The sequence below is a fragment of the Mobula hypostoma genome, chromosome 6, assembly GCF_963921235.1.
Source record: "Mobula hypostoma chromosome 6, sMobHyp1.1, whole genome shotgun sequence".
In the NCBI taxonomy this organism is placed as follows: Eukaryota; Metazoa; Chordata; class Chondrichthyes; order Myliobatiformes; family Myliobatidae; genus Mobula; species Mobula hypostoma.
In genome coordinates this window covers 96,367,471-96,386,655 of record NC_086102.1, presented here as the reverse complement: position 1 = coordinate 96,386,655, position 19,185 = coordinate 96,367,471, and the positions used below count along the sequence as shown (strand labels likewise).

Below are 19,185 nucleotides of genomic sequence, written 5' to 3'. Positions count from 1 at the left end.
AGCTTTATTTGGCACATGTACTAAATATACAGTGAAGTGCATCACTCGTGTTGAATCAAACGCACGAGAAATGTGCCCATAAGTTTCGCCATGCTTCTGGCGCCAACCTAGCATGCCTACAACATGGTAACTCGAATCATTCGTCTTTGGAATGTGAAAGAAAACGCACACACTCAGAGCTGGATTGGTAAATGATGGTTGGCAAGAATTAAACAGCAGTGAATCAGCGAAGAAGTTACCCTGAATCTGAATAAAATAGCAAGCTAGAAGGTTGCAATCTACTGTGAAGCTTGACACATATGAGAGGGAATACTAGTCAGCACCAGCAAATAATACCTCCCCAGTAAAGTAAGGAAAATATTGAAGAGACCATGAAATCTGCAATCCTTTAATACCATTCTATATTTGCACAAAGTGGAGTACAGTTCTGCGCAAAGCGCAGAATCAAATATCGCTATGACGATTCTACGGTCTAGTATCAATTGTTTGGTGATTCCATCTTTATCCATGTGGTTCCCTCAGTTACATCACCCAAGGAAGAGTATAGTGTCTTTCATCACACATATATTCAAGGCAACCAGTTTTAACTTACCACTGACTCAATCAGTCCCTCCATTATCTATAACATCGAACACTGGATAAGCGGGAGTTTCTTCCATGTAGTTTTTGCAAAGACCGTAACTATTTTTCTAAACTTACTTTCAGGGATCCTGTAGTTCACGTTCTGTCGATTGTTTGTTTGCTTTTTTACTGTTTCCATGATTTGTTCTTGCTTTTTCACAGATTAGATGTGTGTCTGCCCTTGTGGTGTGGGGCTTTTTCGCAGATTAGATGTGTATCTGTCCTTGTGGTGTGGGGCTTTACATGGACTCTATTCCTTCTTTGCTTTACGGCTGCCTGCAAGAAGATGCATTTCTAAATGGTGTATGGTATTCATTGTTAAATGGTGTTATTCATTGTTAGATGGTGTATGGTGTTCATTTCTAGATGGTGTTATTCATTTTTAGATGGTGTATGGTATTCATTGTTAGATGGTGTACGGTATTCATTTCACGATGGTGTATGGTATTCATTACAAAATGGTGTATGGTATTCATTTCAGGATGGTTTATGATATTCATACAAGGTGGTGTATGGTAGTCATTGTTAGCTGGTGTATGGTATTCGTTGTTAGACAGTGTATGGTATTCATTGTTAGATGGAGAATGGTATTCATTGTTAGATGGTGTATGGTGTTCATTCCTCGATGGTGTATGGTATTCATTTCTAGACGGTGTATGGTATTCATTTTTAGATGGTGTATGGTATTCATTGTTAGATGGTGTATGGTATTCATTTCTGGATGGTGTATGGTATTCATTTCTGGATGGTGTATGGTATTCATTTCTAGATGGTGTATGGTGTTCATTTCTAGATGGTGTATGGTATTCATTTCTAGATGGTGTATGGTATTCATTTCTAGATGGTGTATGGTGTTCATTTCTAGATGGTGTATGGTATTCATTTCATAATGGTGTATGGTATTCATTACAAAATGGTGTATGGTATTCATTTCAGGATGGTGTATGGTATTCATTACAAAATGGTGTATGGTATTCATTTCAGGATGGTTTATGGTATTCATACAAGGTGGTGTATGGTATTCATTGTTAGATGATGTATGGTATTCATTGTTAGATGATGTATAGTATTCATTGTTATACGGTGTATGGTATTCATTGTTAGACGGTGTATGGTATTAATTTCTAGATGGTGTATGGTATTCATTTCTCGACAGTGTATGTTATTCATTTCTCGATGGCATATGGTATTCATTTCTCTATGGTGTATGGTATTGATTGTTAGATGGTATATGGTATTCATTGTTAGATGATGTATCCTATTCGTTGTTAGATGGTGTATGTTATTCATTTCTCGATGGTGTACGGTATTCATTTCTAGATGATGTATGGTATTCATTGTTAGATGGTTTATGGTATTCATTTCCAGATGATGCATGGATTTCATTGTTAGGTTGTGTATGGTACTCGTTCTTAGACGGTGTATGGTATTCGTTGTTAGACGGTGCATGGGGGTATTCATTTCTCAACGGTGCATGGTATTCATTCCCCGACAGTGTATGGTATTCATTTCTCCATGGTGTGTGGTATTCATTTCTAAATAGCGTATGGCATTCATTTCTAGTTGATGTATGGTATTCATTTCAAGATGGTGTATGATATTCATTGTTAGATGGTTTTCGGTATTCGTTGTTAGACGGTGTACGGTATTTGTTGTTAGATGGTGTATGGTATTCATTTCTAGACGATGTATGCTATTCATTATTAGATGGTGTATGATATTCATTGTTAGATGGTGTATGGTATTCATTGTTATATGGTGTATGGTCTTCATTTCTAGATGGTGTATGGTCTTCATTTCTAGATGGTGTATGGTATTCATTTCTGGATGGTGTATGGTCTTCATTTCTAGATGGTGTATGGTATTCATTTCTAGATGGTGTATGGTATTCATTTCTCAACGGTGTATGGTATTCATTGTTAGATGGTGCATGGTATTCATTGTTAGATGGTTCATGGTATTCATTTCTAGATGGTGTTATTCACTGTTCGATGGTACATGGTATTCATTGTCAGATGGTGTATGGTATTCATTTCTAGATAGTTTATGGTATTTATTGTTAGATGGTGTATCATATTCACTGTTAGATGGTTCATGGTATTCATTTCTACAAAGATGGTGTATGGTATTCATTCTTAGACCGTGTATTGTATTCAATTCTAGATGGTGTATGGTATTCATTTCTTTACTGTGTATGGTATTCATTTCTGGATGGTGTATGGCATTCATTTCTAGATAGTGCAAAGTATTCATTGTTAGATTGTATAGGGTATTCATTGTTAGATGGTGTTTGGTATTCATAGTTTGATAGCGTATGGTATTCATTGTTAGTAAGTGTACTTTTAACTTTATTGTCCTTATTTTAGTTGCAACCACTGTTTCCTGTCTATTGATTTGATTTATTAACCTATTTCTTTCTCTGCAGATATTGCCTGACCTGCTGATACCTGCAGCATTCCTGCTTTTATTTCAGATCTTCTATAGCTGCAGCTTATTGCTTTTGATCTCCGTCCTTCAAACTGGCAAATGTACCTCGGCATCACTCTCAAGGTAGAGTTGGCACCGGACTTTTATTTCCCTATCATTTCTGTATCCGCCACCATAATATTCATCAAAATAAACATCAGTTCAAGATGCATCACAGTGTGGTATGGCAGCTGCTCTGCTGAAGGCTGTAAAAACAGCAGAGAGCTATATACACAGCTAATCCATTACAAAAGCCAGACTCCTCTCCATGAACTCTATCTGCACTGCTCACCGCCTGGGAAAAGCAGTTTACATAACCAAAGCTGCCCCACCCCACCCTTGCCATTCTTTCTTCTTCCATCACCCATCAGGCAGGAGATGCAAGAACTTGGGAATGTATGTACATTCTCAAGGACAGCCTCTATCCCTCTGTTGAATAAACCCCTTGTACACTAAAAGATGAACTCTCGATCGCCAAATCTACCTTGTCATAGCCCTTGCACTTTATTCCTATGCCCGCGCTGCACTTTCTCAGCTGCTGTAACACTACATTCTGCACTGTTTTCCCTTTGTATTGCCGCAATGTAATTATTTATGGAGTGATCTGCCTGGATGACTCCAAACTGTGGAGAAGATCCATGCACTTATTTTGTCTCACCAAAGATCTTGGCAAAGGGCTAACAACTAATGGATTGATTTAAACTTTTGGAAAGTGAATGTGATTTTAGAAAGGAGATTCCATGTTCTTCTGACACTGTTTCAAGAGCATGATCTATAGACTGTGCCTCATTCTTGGTGAGCAGTTTGGGTTCCTGAATACAAAAGCAACTTCTAGATGTCAATGCATTTACAGTGCCTATAAAAAGTATCCAAATGTAACCAAGGGTCTAAAATTTGAGTCGTTTACTTCTCACATTAACAATGTACTTCAATGGAAGAAGTTTCATAGGAAAAGCAGGTGAGCTCAGGGCATGAATCAACACCTGGAGTTATAGAGCTGATTACAAAGTATTTGGAAGTTTTCATGTTTTACTGTTTTACAACATTGAATCACAGTGGATTTAATTTGGCTTTTTTGACACTGATCAATAGAAAAAGACTTTTTCATGTCAAAGTGGAAACAGATTTCTACAAAGTGATTTAAATTAATTACAAATATAAAACACAAAGTAATTGACTACATAAGTCTTTAATGTGACACACCAAATCATCACTGGTGCAGTCAGTTGGTTTTAGAAGTCACATAATTAGTTAAATTGAGATCTGTTTTTGGAGACCTGTGTGCAGTCAAGGTGTTTCAATTGATTGTAGTAAAAATACACCTGTATCTGGAAGGTCCAATTGCTGATGAGTTAGCATCCTGGCAAAAACTGCACAATGATGACAAAAGAGCACTCCAAGCAACTCTGCAAACAGCATATTGAAAAGCACCAGTCAGGAGATGGATACAAGAACATTTCCAAGTCACTGAATATCCCTTGGAGTACAGTTAAGTCAATCATCAAGAAATTGAAAGACTATGGCACAGCTGTAAATCTGTCTTGAGCAGGCCGTCCTCAAAAACTGAGTGACCGTGCAAGAAGGGTACTAGTGAGTGAGGCCACCAAGAGACCTATGACAGCTCTGGAGGAGTTACAAACTTCAGTGTTGAAATGGCTGCACGTACAACGACTGTTGCCTGGGTGTTTCACCTGTTGCAGCTTTATGGGAGAGAGGCAAAGAAAGCCACTGTTGAAATATTCTCACACGAAATCTTGGCTAGAATTTACCAGAAGGCATGTGGGAGACTCTGAAACCAAATTTGAGCTTTTTGGCCAACAGATTAAATGCTATGTTTGGTATAAGCCAAACATTGCACATCATCAAAAACACACCATCCCTACCGTGAAGCATGGTGGTGGCTGCATCATGCTGTGGTGGTGCTTCACTGCAGCAGACCCTGGAAGGCTTGTGAAGGTAGAAGGTAAAATGAATGCAGCAAAATACAGGGAAATCCTGGAGGAAAACCTGATACAATCTGCAAGAAAACCATGACTTGGAGTAGATTTGTTTTCCAGCAAGACAATGAGCCCAAGCATAAAGCCAAAGCTACACAGGAATGGCTTAAAAACAACAAAGTGAATGTCCTGGAGTGGCCAAGTCAGAGTCCAGACCTCAATCCAATAGAGGTTTTGTGGCTGGACTTGAAAAGGGCTGTTCACTCATGCAATCTGAGAGAGATTGAGCAGTTTGTAAAGAATGGGGAAAAATTGCAGTGTCCAGATGTGCAAAGCTGATTGAGACCTATCCACACAGACTCAAGGCTGTAATTGCTGCCAACGGTGCATCTACTAAATACTGACTTGAAGGGGGTGAATAATTATGTAATCAATTATTTTGTGTTTTATATTTGTAATTAATTTAGATTGCTTTGTTTTCACTTTGACACAAAAGTCTTTTTCTGTTGACCAGTGTCAAAAAAGCCAAATTAAATCCACTGTGATTCAATGTTGTAAAACACTAAAACATGAAAACTTCCCGGGGGAGGGAGTGTGAATACTTTTTATAGGCACTGTAGTTACATGCTGAAACTCTGGTAGAATCTATTTCTTCCAATCGAAAAGTTGCCTCACAGGTGGATAGGGTAGTTAAGAAAGCTTATGGGGTGTTAGCTTTCATAAGTCGAGAGATAGAGTTTAAGAGTCGCGATGTAATGATGCAGCTCTATAAAACTCTGGTTAGGCCACACTTGGAGTACTGCGTCCAGTTCTGGTCGCCTCACTATAGGAAGGACGTGGAAGCATTGGAAAGGGTACAGAGGAGATTTACCAGGATGCCGCCTGGTTTAGAGAGAATGCATTATGATCAGAGATTAAGGGAGCTAGGGCTTTACTCTTTGGAGAGAAGGAGGATGAGAGGAGACATGATAGAGGTATACAAGATAATAAGAGGAATAGATAGAGTGGATAGCCAGCGCCTCTTCCTCAGGGCACCACTGCTCAATACAAGAGGACATGGCTTTAAGGTAAGGGGTGGGAAGTTCAAGGGGGATATTAGAGGAAGGTTTTTTTACTCAGAGAGTGGTTGGTGCGTGGAATGCACTGCCTGAGTCAGTGGTGGAGGCAGATACACTCGTGAAGTTTAAGAGACTACTAGACAGGTATATGGAGGAATTTAATATGGGGGGTTATATGGGAGGCAAGGTTTGAAGGTCGGCACAACATTGTGGGCCGAAGGGCCTGTAATGTGCTGTACTATTCTATGTTCTATGATTGTGTTTTATATTAAGGCAACAATGTACTTGACCCTACAGACAATACAGTGTGCCTTGGAAAATGTTTAAAGAAAGCAAATCAAAATGATATGTTTGAAGTGATTTTACCAAGTATCCAATCATTAGAAATTATATTTTGTTTTTGAAACATGACTGGTTCATTTTATTCTGTTTTTTAAATTATGAATTATCCAGTTCATAACTGTAGTTGTACTGCCTGGAAAACAATACATTTAAATATTACTGGTAACTGATTCTATTAACACACAATCTGTCAAATAATCTGTGTTTGTCCATTCCAATATATAGTCACTATAGCTCTGAAATTAGGCTGGACTTCTAATCAACATAGCTGTGTAATTTCAGCAACACACAAGGTCCGATGTCCATCAGTGCGTTTTGATATTTGGCAATTTTAAAGCTACAGGTGTATATTCCTAAAGGGAAAAAAGAAAAGTACCTTTAAGGAAGTGAGGGGTACTGTGCAAGAAATAAATCGCCAGTGAGCAAGGCAGTAAATAATTCTGTAATAGTTATAGAAGTACCTTATTCTCTTTGCATCTGCACATGACAAAGATGAGAGTAAGAGAAATCAAAAATAGCAGGATTCCAACCCATAGGATAATGTAAGGAATGTAGAACACAACCTTTATAATATGTAGCGCCCATTTCAATTTAACAGCTGATTTGTCATCAATCACAGCATTCTAATAAAACAAAAGAGTAAAGAATAACCAATGAAAAGAGGCAAATGTACATAGTGTATTTTATCCAATGCTGCCTACATGCCATTATGTTTGTTCATCTGTAACTGCCATGCCATCTTCTCACAGCTAGTACTGAGCAGGAGGTACAGAAACCTGAAGTCCTGCCCCACCAGATTCAAGAACAGTTACTTCCCTTCAACCATTTGGTACTTGTACCAACCAACAATTACTAATTACTACAGTTTGGCAACACTATGACCAAGTTGATCACTTTGCACTAAAGTGGACCCTTTTTTTACATTAACCATGTTCTTTCTTGTCAGAATTGTGCTTAATACATGTTTTCCTTGTGAAGGCTGCTTATGCAATATCCATCATACTGTTACAAGCAGGTTTTTCACTGCACTTGTGCCTATGTGTACTTACGCACATGATGATAAACACAACTTTGACTTTGACAGTGAGGGAGGGTGAAAGTAAAAAGCCATCTTTATTATTGTGTGCAGTTCTGGTCAGTGCGTTAAAGGAAGGTTGTGGAGGCTTTGGAGAGGGTGCAGAAGAGCTTCATAGGATGTCACCTGATTTAGAGAGAATTAGCCATGAAGAGAAGTGGTACAAACTTGAATTGTTTCATCTGGAGCATTGGAGACTGAAGAGAGATCTGATGGAATAATAAGAGGAATATATAGTGTGGATACTTGGTTTTCACCCCCCAGATGGAAATGCCCAATCAGCTCAGATATCATGGGCCAAAGAGACTGCTCCTGTGATGTTCTCTCTGTGTTTATTCACCAGCTACTTGATATTCAGTAGTTGGCAAAATCCTCAGCTCTGTTATAAAGGAGGAAGTAGCATGAATGATAAGAATAGGCAGAGCCAAGATGAATTTAATGAAAGTAAGATCATATGGTGGATTACTAAACAAATTTAGGATACATGAAGTCAGATTAACAGGAAGAAAGGAAGTAGGAATAAATGGATCATTTTTTGGGTGGAAGGCTGGGGAGATTGATGTTTATAATCCCTGTTATCGGTTAAATTGAGACCAAGTGTAATACAGTATATCCAGGTTCACGGAGGATACAGAGCTGAGTGGCAGTGCGAACAATATGAGGAGAGTGTGGAGATCCTTTGTGGGATATGGAAATGCCAACTAAAAACTAAATGGATAAAAACATGCCTGATGACAGTAGTGTGGAAAAATGTGAGGCCATCCACTTTCACAACTAAGCTAATGTTAATAATAAGCATAACAAATAACTAATAGGATAGATAGACTGCAAGTGCTGGAATCTGGAGAGAAAAAAACCCAACAGGTCAAGTAGCATCAGTATGTCAGGAGATGTAGAGGAGGCTTGACCCAAATGCAAAGCAGTGATGAACGATAAATTTAATAAGACTGCAAAACTAACAAGCCACGCGGGGCACAAAACAAGAGAGAACATGAACTAAAGACCACAGGTAGCCAAGTACCTGAAAGCTTAGAGCAACTGGTTGAGGTTGGCTGGTTCGTATGAGAGAACAAAGATTGTGGATGAGAGCTGGGTTTAAATAGGCTGCAGGTGATGAGTTGGAAACAAGTGGCAGGTGACTTCTGTTAACTGGTAGAAACAGGGAGGTGCCTCTGTACAGGCTTGACACTGGAGGGAAATTGACAAAGTTTCGTATAGAGACCTTTCGTCTGGACTGAAAGATCCAAAAACTGGGAGCTAGCCCAGTTGTTCCACCCCTTCTCTATATATAGATATAGAGAAGGGGTGGAACAAGAGCTGGCAGGTGATAGATGAACATAGGAGAGGAGGGCCATGGACAGATGGAGGGGGAAAGTGTGGAAATAATGACAGAGGCTGGGAATTGATAGGTGGAGGCTGCAAAGGGCCACAGATGGTATATTCCAAAGAGAAGTTAAGATGGGGCTATAGGGAATGGGTGAGCAGATGGGTACATTGGGGGAAGCAGAACAGGTGGGAGGATGATGGATAGATGGAGTGGGTAGAGGAAGTGAATGATATCGGATGATTGGGAACTGGGAGGAGTATGTTGGTGTTTGTTAAAATGGTGGAGAATATATGAGATGCTGTCGATACAGATGGGAAGGGAATGGACAAGGGGGATCAGAAGTAAATCTAGGTATGAGGTGATTACATTGAAGCAAGAGCAGGCTAGGTAAAATCGTGTGTGTCCTCCTTTAAGAATTATATGCTGCAAACACCTGCTCTATACTCTCCCTTCAGCACATCATCCCCATGTCATTGGTGCCAATATGTACCACGACTTCGGGCTGTTCACCCTCCCACTTTAGAATGCTGTGGATCTGATCTGAGACATCCCTCACCCTTGCACCTGAAAGCCAACATACCACCCAGGTGTCACTTTCATATCCACAGAACCTCCCGTCTGCTTCTCTAATTATGTAATCCCCTGTCATTTCTGTGCTCCTTACCTCCCCCCACATCCCTTCTGAGCCACAGAGCTAGAGACCTGGTTACCGTGGCTTTCCCCTGGTAGGTTGTCCCCCACCCCTTCCCAGTAGTATACACAGAAGTATACTTATATTGAGAGTAATGGCCACAGGAGTACACTGCTCTGGTTGCCTATTCCCTCCCCCTCCCCACACAGTCTCCCCTCCTGCAACTTAGGGGTGACCACCTCCCTGTAGCTCCTACCTGTTGCCTCCTTACTCTCCCATATGAGCCGAACGTTGTTCAGCTGCAGCTCTAGTTGCCTAACACAGTTTGTAGGAGCTGCAGTGGGATGTGGGTTGCACCTCATGCCTATGTCGTTTGCAGGGAGACTGGAGCTCGCACAAGAGCTCTCACGTCTGACATGAAGAACATACCACTGAGTGTAGGCACATTCCCACTGCACTAGCTATGTATTAATAGAGAAAGAAAAAAACTTGCTATAAGTTAGAGCCTTTGCCTCTTGATCCAAAGCATGACTACTCTAATGCTGGCCCATTCCCACAATGGCCGCTGTGCTCACACCTTGCTTCTTTTTATTGGCCTTTGCCAAGTACCGAATAGATTGTTATGGTTGAAGCCTCCCAAAAGTCCCAAGCTCTTTTTAAAGCTCACGCCGCCCATCCAACAAGTGAATGCTCACTCGACTCAGTGGGTCAGGTTGCATCTGTGTTGAGAAATAGTTTGATATACCAGGGCAGTTATAGTAAGCTTAACATCTTGTAACAGCCATGTAACTTACCTCATTTAAAAAAACAACTGGTAAGAGCATCGTCCTTATTCGACCAGTTTGGCTGTAAAGGAATATATTGAAAGAGGCCATTAAATAGCTACTGTGGTCATACATAGTTTCCTCATTTGCAATTTGTGTGTGTGCGTGTGTGTGCTGTAGTTTGTGAATGGGAGAGGCAAGGGGGCTTTGGGTTCTAATATTTTTCTGTCATTAATTCTTTGGGGTTTTCCTTCAGTTTCATGGATGCCTGTGAAGAGTAAGAATTTCAGGAAATCTATTTCTTTATAGATTTGCTGATATTGAATGGAACCATTGAACCCTTTGGAAGAAGAAATTCCTCAGACCTAATTTTTAATTGACTGTCCCCTCACTTGAGACTCTGCCGCTCATGGAATCACCTTGATCTCCCTCTCCCTCTCCCTCTCTCTCTCCCTCTCCCCCTCCCCCTCTCCCCCATAGGATGATGATGGTTCCTTTCAGTCATTTAGTGGGTGGTACCCCACTCCTCAGAAAGGAACAGCATGTGCGTGAATGGATTTTAGGTGAGTAGGGGGTCGCACAGGTCCAGACCTGCCCTCTCAACATCCCCTCCGGGATCCAGCGGCATGGTGGGGTCCAAGACGGCTGGGGGAAGTTCTATTGCAGTGAATGGCCAGACCAGGCTTCGATGCAAGGGATGCCCTTTCCGCGCTTCACGGCACGTGTCTGCTAAATGGCCGTTGACCCTACGAGAGGGTTCATCCGCCCTTTGACAGGTCTTGTTTTTTGTCCTGCAGGGTGTCCAGCTACCCTCCTCACCAGGCAAGCCTGGTGGGGGTGCTGGTTTAGTTGCCGACCACCCAACCATGCGGCAGATAGTACTGGGTTACATGGTACCAGTAGCACTCAGACGAGTGACCTGACCAGACCTGACCTGACCTTGACATCCACCCTATTAAATGCATCAGCACATTGACCCACACTTTCCTAAACTCTAAATCTAACTTTTTCAGTTTTTTTGATGAGGTCAATTTCTCCTCCCAACCTTTGGTTCACAGTGAAGCAAACTATGGCTTTTAAAGGGTTCTTTGAAACTTTTTTGTTAACTGAGGTGAGAGTTTCTGCCTTCACGACTCTTTTAGGCAGTGAGATCCAAACAATAATCTTCCCTCTAATCCATTTATCTCCACATTTACTCACCTATCATCAAGTCATAGATGCATACAACACAGAAACAGGCTTTTCAAGTCCATGCCAATCGTGAATATTTCTTTACATTAATCCACAGATCAATTTTGTTTTCCCTACAAGCCCATCAACACTGCTCAGGTTTCACCAATCACCTACATCCAAGGGGTAATTTGCAGTAGCCAGACAAACTAGCAACTAGCACAATGATGCAGGAGGAAAGCAGAGCAACCAGGTGAAAGAAGCTTATTTCACAACCGAGAGTTTAGAATAATCAAAAGTGAACAAGATGGTTACACAGTGCCTATACTCATGAGAGATTTGGAAATCAAGTGGAAGAATTCCAAAAAGTTACCATTGAGTGAACTACTGTTGGAGTACCTCAGTCCTAATATGGATAACATCAAAATTGGTGGTGAGGGAAGAGATTGCTGAGCCTCTGGCTAGGATCTTTATATCCTCGTTGTCCACGAGAATGGTTCCGGAAGATTGGAGGGAGACGAATGTTGTCCCCTTGTTCAAAAAAGGTAGTAGGGATAGTCCGGGTAATTATAGACCAGTGAGCCTTACATCTGTGGTGGGAAAGCTGTTGGAAAAGATTCTTAGAGATAGGATCTGTGAGCATTTAGAGAATCATGGTCTGATCAGGGACAGTCAGCATGTCTTTGTGAAGGGCAGATCATGTCTAGTAAGCCTGATAGAGTTCTTTGAGGAGGTGACCAGGCATTTAGATGAGGGTAGTGCAGTGAATGTGATCTACATGGATTTTAGTAAGGCATTTGACAAGGTTCCACACGGTAGGCTTATTCAGAAAGTCAGAAGGAATGGGATCCAGGGAAGTTTGGCCAGGTGGATTCAGAATTGGCTTGCCTGCAGAAGTCAGAGGGTCATAGTGGAGGGTATACATTCAGAATGGAGGATTGTGACTAGTGATGTCCCACAAGGATCAGTTCTGGGACCTCTACTTTTCGTGATTTTTATTAACGACCTGGATGGGTAGAAGGGTGGGTTGGCAAGTTTGCAGACAACACGAAGGTTGGTGGTGTTGTAGATAGTGTAGAGGATTGTCGAAGATTGCAGAGAGACATTGATAGGATGCAGAAGTGGGTTGAGAAGTGGCAGATGGAGTTCAACCCAGAGAAGTGTGAGGTGGTACACTTTGGAAGGACAAACTCCAAGGCAGAGTACAAAGTAAATGGCAGGATACTTGGTAGTGTGGAGGAGCAGAGGGATCTGGGGGTACATGTCCACAGATCCCTGAAAGTTGCCTCACAGATAGATAGGGTAGTTAAGAAAACTTATGGGGTGTTAGCTTTCATAAGTTGAGGGATAGTTTAAGAGTCGCGATGTAATGATGCAGCTCTATAAAACTCTGGTTAGACCACACTTGGAGTACTGTGTCCAGTTCCGGTCACCTCACTATAGGAAGGATGTGGAAGCATTGGAAAGGGTACAGAGGAGATTTACCAGGATGCCGCCTGGTTTAGAGAGTATGCATTATGATCAGAGATTAAGGGAGCTAGGGCTTTACTCTTTGGAGAGAAGGAGGTGAGAGGAGACATGATAGAGGTGTACAAGATATTAAGAGGAATAGATAGAGTGGATAGCCAGCACCTCTTCCCCAGGGCACCACTGCTCAATACAAGAGGATATGGCTTTAAGGTAAGGGGTGGGAAGTTCAAGGGGGATATTAGAGGAAGGTTTTTTACTCAGAGAGTGGTTGGTGCGTGGAATGCACTGCCTGAAATCAGTGGTGGAGGCAGATACACTCGTGAAGTTTAAGAGACTACTAGACAGGTACATGGAGGAATTTAAGGTGGGAGGGGTTTATATGGGAGGCAGGGTTTGAGGGTTGGCACAACATTGTGAGCCGAAGAGCCTGTAATGTGCTGTACTATTGTATGTTCTATGTTCTATATTGAAAAAGGTTATCTAAGATTTCAACAGGATTTAGATTAACTGGTAAAGTGGGCTAAAAAATAAGAGATGGAATGTAATTTGAACAATGCAAAGTGCTGCATTTTGGGAAATTGAACCAGGGCAGGACTTGTACAGTAAATGGTGGAGCCCTGGATAACACTGTAGAACAGAGACGCCTAGGGGTACAAGTGCATAGTTCCCTGAAGGTGACAACATAGTTAGGGTGACAAGGAGGCATTATTGTCTTCAGTCAGCACATTATTTTACTGTGGTACAAGTCATTGGTGAGACTGCACCTGGAATCTTGTGTATATATCTGATAGCCCCCTTGAAAGGGTGTAATTAGCCAGGAAAAGATGAAGAAAAGATTCACAGGAACGTTGCTGGGGCTGGAGGTATGAGAGACTGGAGAAGATGGGGTTGTTTTCCCTGGTGCAAAGAAAGCTGAGGTTTATAAGATTATGGGAGTGGGGTAGATAACATGGATGGTCACTGGGTAGGAGAGTCTAAACCCTGAGGCCATTGATTCAAAGTGTAAGAGAAAAGATTTAAAGGGGAACGGAAGGGCAAACTTTTCACACAGAGGGTAGTGGGTATATAGAACGAACTGCCAGAGGAAGAGGTAGAGGTCTGTACAATAACATTTAAAGGTTATTCAGATAGGTTCATTGCTAGAAAAAGGTAAGAGAATTATGGGGCAAACACAGGCAAATTAGTTTGGTTGGCATGGAGAAGTTGGACTGAAGAGGTTGTTCCCATGCTCTATAACTCTATGACCTATGTTCCCTCTAAACTGTGCGCGTGTGCACGCGCATACACGTTTTTCAACCAGCACACAAAGGAAATTAATGTGCGCACAAAAGGTTAGTTACCTAAAATAATGTAGTAATTAATAATTATACTTATTGAAAATAATCTTTCAGCTAAATGTTTCTGTTAACTAGTTAGTCGGTTTTTCAAATACCACAATGCACGTCACTAATATACGTCACTTCACCTATCCTGTTCCGGGATCTGGGAGACAATGTTTCGTGGAGTGACAAAGTTAAAGTTTTGCTAAGCCAACAACGTGAAGAAAACATCACAGTAGGTAGAAGTTCGCTGTTGACCTTTATAAATGGTCTTTGTGTTCATTTAGAAGAAAGGTTTCCTGAAGATGAGGTACAAGAATGGTCGGTGTTTGATTTCTCCGCAATTGCAGATTTCACATTTGGCGATTAACAAGTTAATGCCTTATGTCTAAAATATCATGATTTTCTAGCTGAAAATACTGTAATAGTTAGAAAGTTTAATGATTTCAAATTTTCCGTGCAAGAAAAAATTAAATCCAAACTGATTTCAAACTTTGCTCAAATGATGGCATTTATACTTCAAAATGAACAGTTTAACCATGCACAGTTGATGGACATTGGGGGAACTGTTCTTACGTCTAGTGCGGACTATGAGCGAGGTTTTAGCCTAATGAATCAACTCAAAAACAAGCTGAGAAACTGTTTAGGTGAATGTCATTTGGATATGCTAATGAGAATCAAAAGCTATCATAGAGCCATAGAACATTACAACACAGAAACAGGCCTTTTGGCCCTTCTTGGCTGTGCCGAACCATTTTTCTGCCTAGTCCCACTGACCTGTACCTGGACCATATCCCTCCATACACCTCCCATCCATCTAGCTGTCCAAGTTTTTCTTTTTTTTTGTAATTTTTTTTTATTGAATTTCATCATCAAACATTTCCATAAGATGTATTTCAGATACTGTACATATAATCATATTTGTCACAAATCTCCACATAATATTTATCTGATAGAAAGGAGAGGAAAGAAAGAACAATCGAAAGAAGAAAACTATGTACAGAGTAGGGAGTGATCTTTTTTTTTACAACATATTCATTGACTTGTGAGAATAAAATCAGGCCTATGAGGTTTTATGTAGTTAAACCATTTTTTCCAGTATGAATAAAATTGTTCCAACTTATAATTAACAGATGCTGTTATCTTCATTTTGTAAATGTCCGTTGTAATTTCAATCCATGTGTTTAGAGTTGGGCTCTCCTGTGATAACCATTTCCTGGTAAGGATCTTTTTACCAGCCACCAGCAGTACATTCATTAAATATTTATCTCTTTTCAACCATTCTTGAGGTATATACCCAAAATATATAACCCGCCTGTTTGCTGGAGAAATTATGGAAATCAAAATGCAAACTATTATCATATTTTCTGGGAATGCCCTGTTATCAAAGACTATCGGAATGGGATACATAATACCCTACAAGACATCTTTAAATGTGGAATACCCTTTGAGAGTAAGACCATATCAATTGGTTGTAAGTTCTATTAGTCTAGATAGAGTTTACAAAGAATGGGTAAATGCCAAAGACAGGAGAGAGAAAAAATAACTGAGTGACTTAAATATGTTATTTTGTTGTTAATCTGTGCAGTTTTATGTCAAATATTTTGTAAAGCTACATAAACTGTGCCATGTGTGCAGTCAGTGCGCACATACTTTTGTCACAGGAAAAAAAATTGCACAACGTAAGATTTTTGCGCACACTGACTACTAAAAATTAGAGGGAACATTGTCTATGACTCAATGACTTATATGGACGAGACTAGGAAATATATAAAATTATGAAGGTATAGTAGGTTAGGTGGTGGGTCCATTGTTGTTTGTAATCTACATCAATGATCTGGATGATAATGTGGTTAACTGGATCAGTAAATTTGTGGATGACATCAAGATTGGAGGTGCAGTGGACAGCGAGGAAGACTATCAGAGCTTGCAGCGGGATCTGGACCAGCTGGAAAAGTGGGCTGAAAGATAGCAGATGGAATTTAATGTAGACAAGTGCGAGGTTTTGCACTTTGGTAGGACCAGCCAGTGAACAGTAGGGCACCGAGGAGTGCTGTAGACCAAAGGGGGAATACAGGTCCATAATTCGATGAAAGTGGCGTCACAGATAGATATGGTTGTAAAGAAAGCTTCTGGCACATTGGCCTTCATAAATCAAAACACTGAGTACAGGAGATGGGATGTTATGATAAAGTTGTTGGTGAGATCTAATTTGGAGTATTGTGTGCAGTTTTGGTCACCTACAGGAAAGATGTAAATAAGGTTGAAAGAGTACAGAGATGTTGATCAGGACTAGAGGACCTGAGTTATAAGGCAAGATTGAATAAGTTTGGACTTTATTCCTTGAAACATAGAAGATAAAGGGAAGTTTTTAGGGTAAATGTAAGCAGGCTTTTTCCAGTGAGATGAGAAAATCTGAAAATGCTAGAAATCCAAAGTAACACACACAAAATGCTAAAGGAACTCAGAAGACCATGTAGCATCTCTGGAAAAGAGTAAACAGATAAAATGTTTATTCTTTTCCATAGATGGTGTGTTGCTCCGGCTTTTTCCACTGAGGCTCAGTGATACTAATACTAGAGGGCATGGGTTAAGGGTGAAAGGGGAACAGGAGGGGAAATTCCTTCACTTAGAGGGTTCTGAGAGTGGGGAACAAGCAGCCAGCACAAGTGGCACATGCGAGCTTGATTCAATGTTTAAGAGAAGTTTGTATAAGTACATGGGTGGCAGGGGTATGGAGGTCTACTGTACTGGTTGATGTGAGTAGGCAAGTTAAATGGTTTGGCATGAACTAGATGGGACAAAGGGCCTGTTTCTGTGCTGTACTTTTCTATGGCTCTATGACTGTAGACCACAGGAAACTTCTCCATATCAGAGGTGTTGTCAGGTACTTCAGGAAAATGAATCAAAAGTGGATTATTATCTAAATGGAGATCGGCTGCAATTGAGTGAAGTTCAGAGGTGATCCGATGTATGAATCATAAGTTAGAAGGTAGGTGCAACAAGCATATTTGCCTTTATTGTAGAAGAGCTGGAGTTTAGAAACATCATAAAACAAATAGTCCCAATCCACTTCTAAATCCTTTCGCATCTCTTGAAAGATAGCCTTTCTCCAATCAAAAATCTCAACCCTGGGTCCAGTCCTATCCTTCTCCATAATTATATTGAAACTAATGGTATTGTGATCACTGGACCCGAAGTGCTCCCCAACACATACCTCCGTCACCTGCCCTATCTCATTCCCTAACAGGAGATCCAACACTGCCCCTTCTCTAGTTGGTAGCTCTATGTATTGCTGCAAAAAACTATCTTGCACACATTTGACAAACTCCAAACCATCCAGCCCTTTTACAGAATGGGTTTCCCAGTCTCTGTGTGGAAAATTAAAATCTCCCATAATCACAACCTTGTGCTTACTACAAATATCTGCTATCTCCTTACAAATTTGCTCCTGCAGATCTCGGTCCCCATTAGGTGGTCTATAATACACCCCTATAAGGGTCACAATACCTTTCCTATTCCTCAGTTCCAACCAAATAGCCTCCCTGGACGAGTCCACTAATCTATCCTGCCAGAGCACCGCTGTTATATTTTCTCTGACAAGCAATGCAACACCTCCCCCTCTTGCCCCTCCTATTCTATCACACCTGAAGCAACGAAATCCTGGAATATTTAGTTGCTAATCACACCCCTCCTGCAATCATTTTTCACTAATAGTTGCAACATCATATTTGCAGGTATCAATCCATGCTCTAAGCTCATCCACCTTTCTTACAATGCTCCTAGCATTAAAATAGATGCATTTAAGAAACTCTCCACCTCTTACTCTTTGTTTATCCCTAATGGAGCAAACAACTTTGTTATCTTTTTCTTCCTTGTCCCCTACATCTTTGGTCTGAGTGCTCCTGATCTCTGTCCCCTGCCTATCCTCCCTCACACACTGTCTACCTGCTTTCTCTATTTGTGAACTAACCTGCTCTCTCCTAGTCTCTTTAATTTGATTCCCACCCCCCCAACCATTCTAGTTTAAAGTCACCTCAGTAGCCTTCGCAAATCTCCCCGCCAGGATATTGGTCCCCCTAGGATTCAAGTGCAACCCGTCCTTTTTGTACAGGTCACGCCTGCACCAATAATCCAAAAACTTGAATCCCTGCCCCCTGCTCCAATCCCTCAGCCACATCCCGGACCCTGGCAAACTACCATCCAGGTCTCCTGACTGCATACACAGAAACGCCTGCCTGACCCCCTAACTATCGAGTCCCCTATTACTGCTGCCATCCTCTTCCTTTCCCTACCCTTCTGAGCTACAGGGCTGGACTCTATGCTGGAGGCATGGCCACTGTTGCTCCCCCACGTAAACTGTCCCCCCCAACAGTACTCAAACAGGAGTACTTACTGTTAAGGGGCACAGCCACTGGGGTACTCTCTAGTAGCTAACCCTTACCCTTCCCCCTCCTAACCATGACCCACTTGTCTGCCTCCCGTGGCCCCGGTGTGACCACATGCCTGTAACTCCTCTCTATCAACTCCTCATTCTCCCTGACCAGACGAAAGTCATCAAGCTGCAGCTCCAGTTCCCTAACGCAGTCCCTTAGTAGCTGCATCTCGGCACACCTGGCACAGATGTGGAAGTCCGGGAGGCTGGGAGACTCCAGGACCTCCCACATCCAACACCGAGTAAGTATTTCTAACCTGGACCAGTACAGCACAGGAGTAGACTCTAGCACCGAACATAATGGCAAGTTAAACTAAATCCCTCCTGCCTGTACAAGATCAACATCCCCCCATTTCCTGCCCACTCATGTGCCAGTCTAAAAGCATCTTAAATCTTGTTACCATATCTGCTTCCATCACCATTTCTGGCACGTTCTAAGCACCCGCCACTTTCTAGGCAAAAGAAACTTGACCCGCACAACTCCTTTAAACTCCCCCCCCCCCACCTTAAATGCATATCCTCAGCTATTTGACATTTCTACTGTTGGGAAAAGATCCTGGTTGTCAACCC

At 41.4% G+C, this 19,185-nt stretch overlaps 1 protein-coding gene across 1 annotated transcript in view; it reads right to left on the bottom strand.

Moving 5' to 3' along the window:
• LOC134348224 (lysosome membrane protein 2-like) overlaps window positions 1-19,185 on the bottom strand; it is a 181,380-nt gene continuing 162,195 nt past the window's right edge. Inside the window, exons 10-12 of the mRNA XM_063051277.1 lie at window positions 10,252-10,303; window positions 6,886-7,047; window positions 1-6,777 (exon numbers count right to left, since the gene is read on the bottom strand). Of these exons, the coding sequence (XP_062907347.1) occupies window positions 6,730-6,777; window positions 6,886-7,047; window positions 10,252-10,303 (262 nt within the window). The 3' untranslated portion in view covers window positions 1-6,729. The remainder of the gene's footprint in view (window positions 6,778-6,885; window positions 7,048-10,251; window positions 10,304-19,185) is intronic.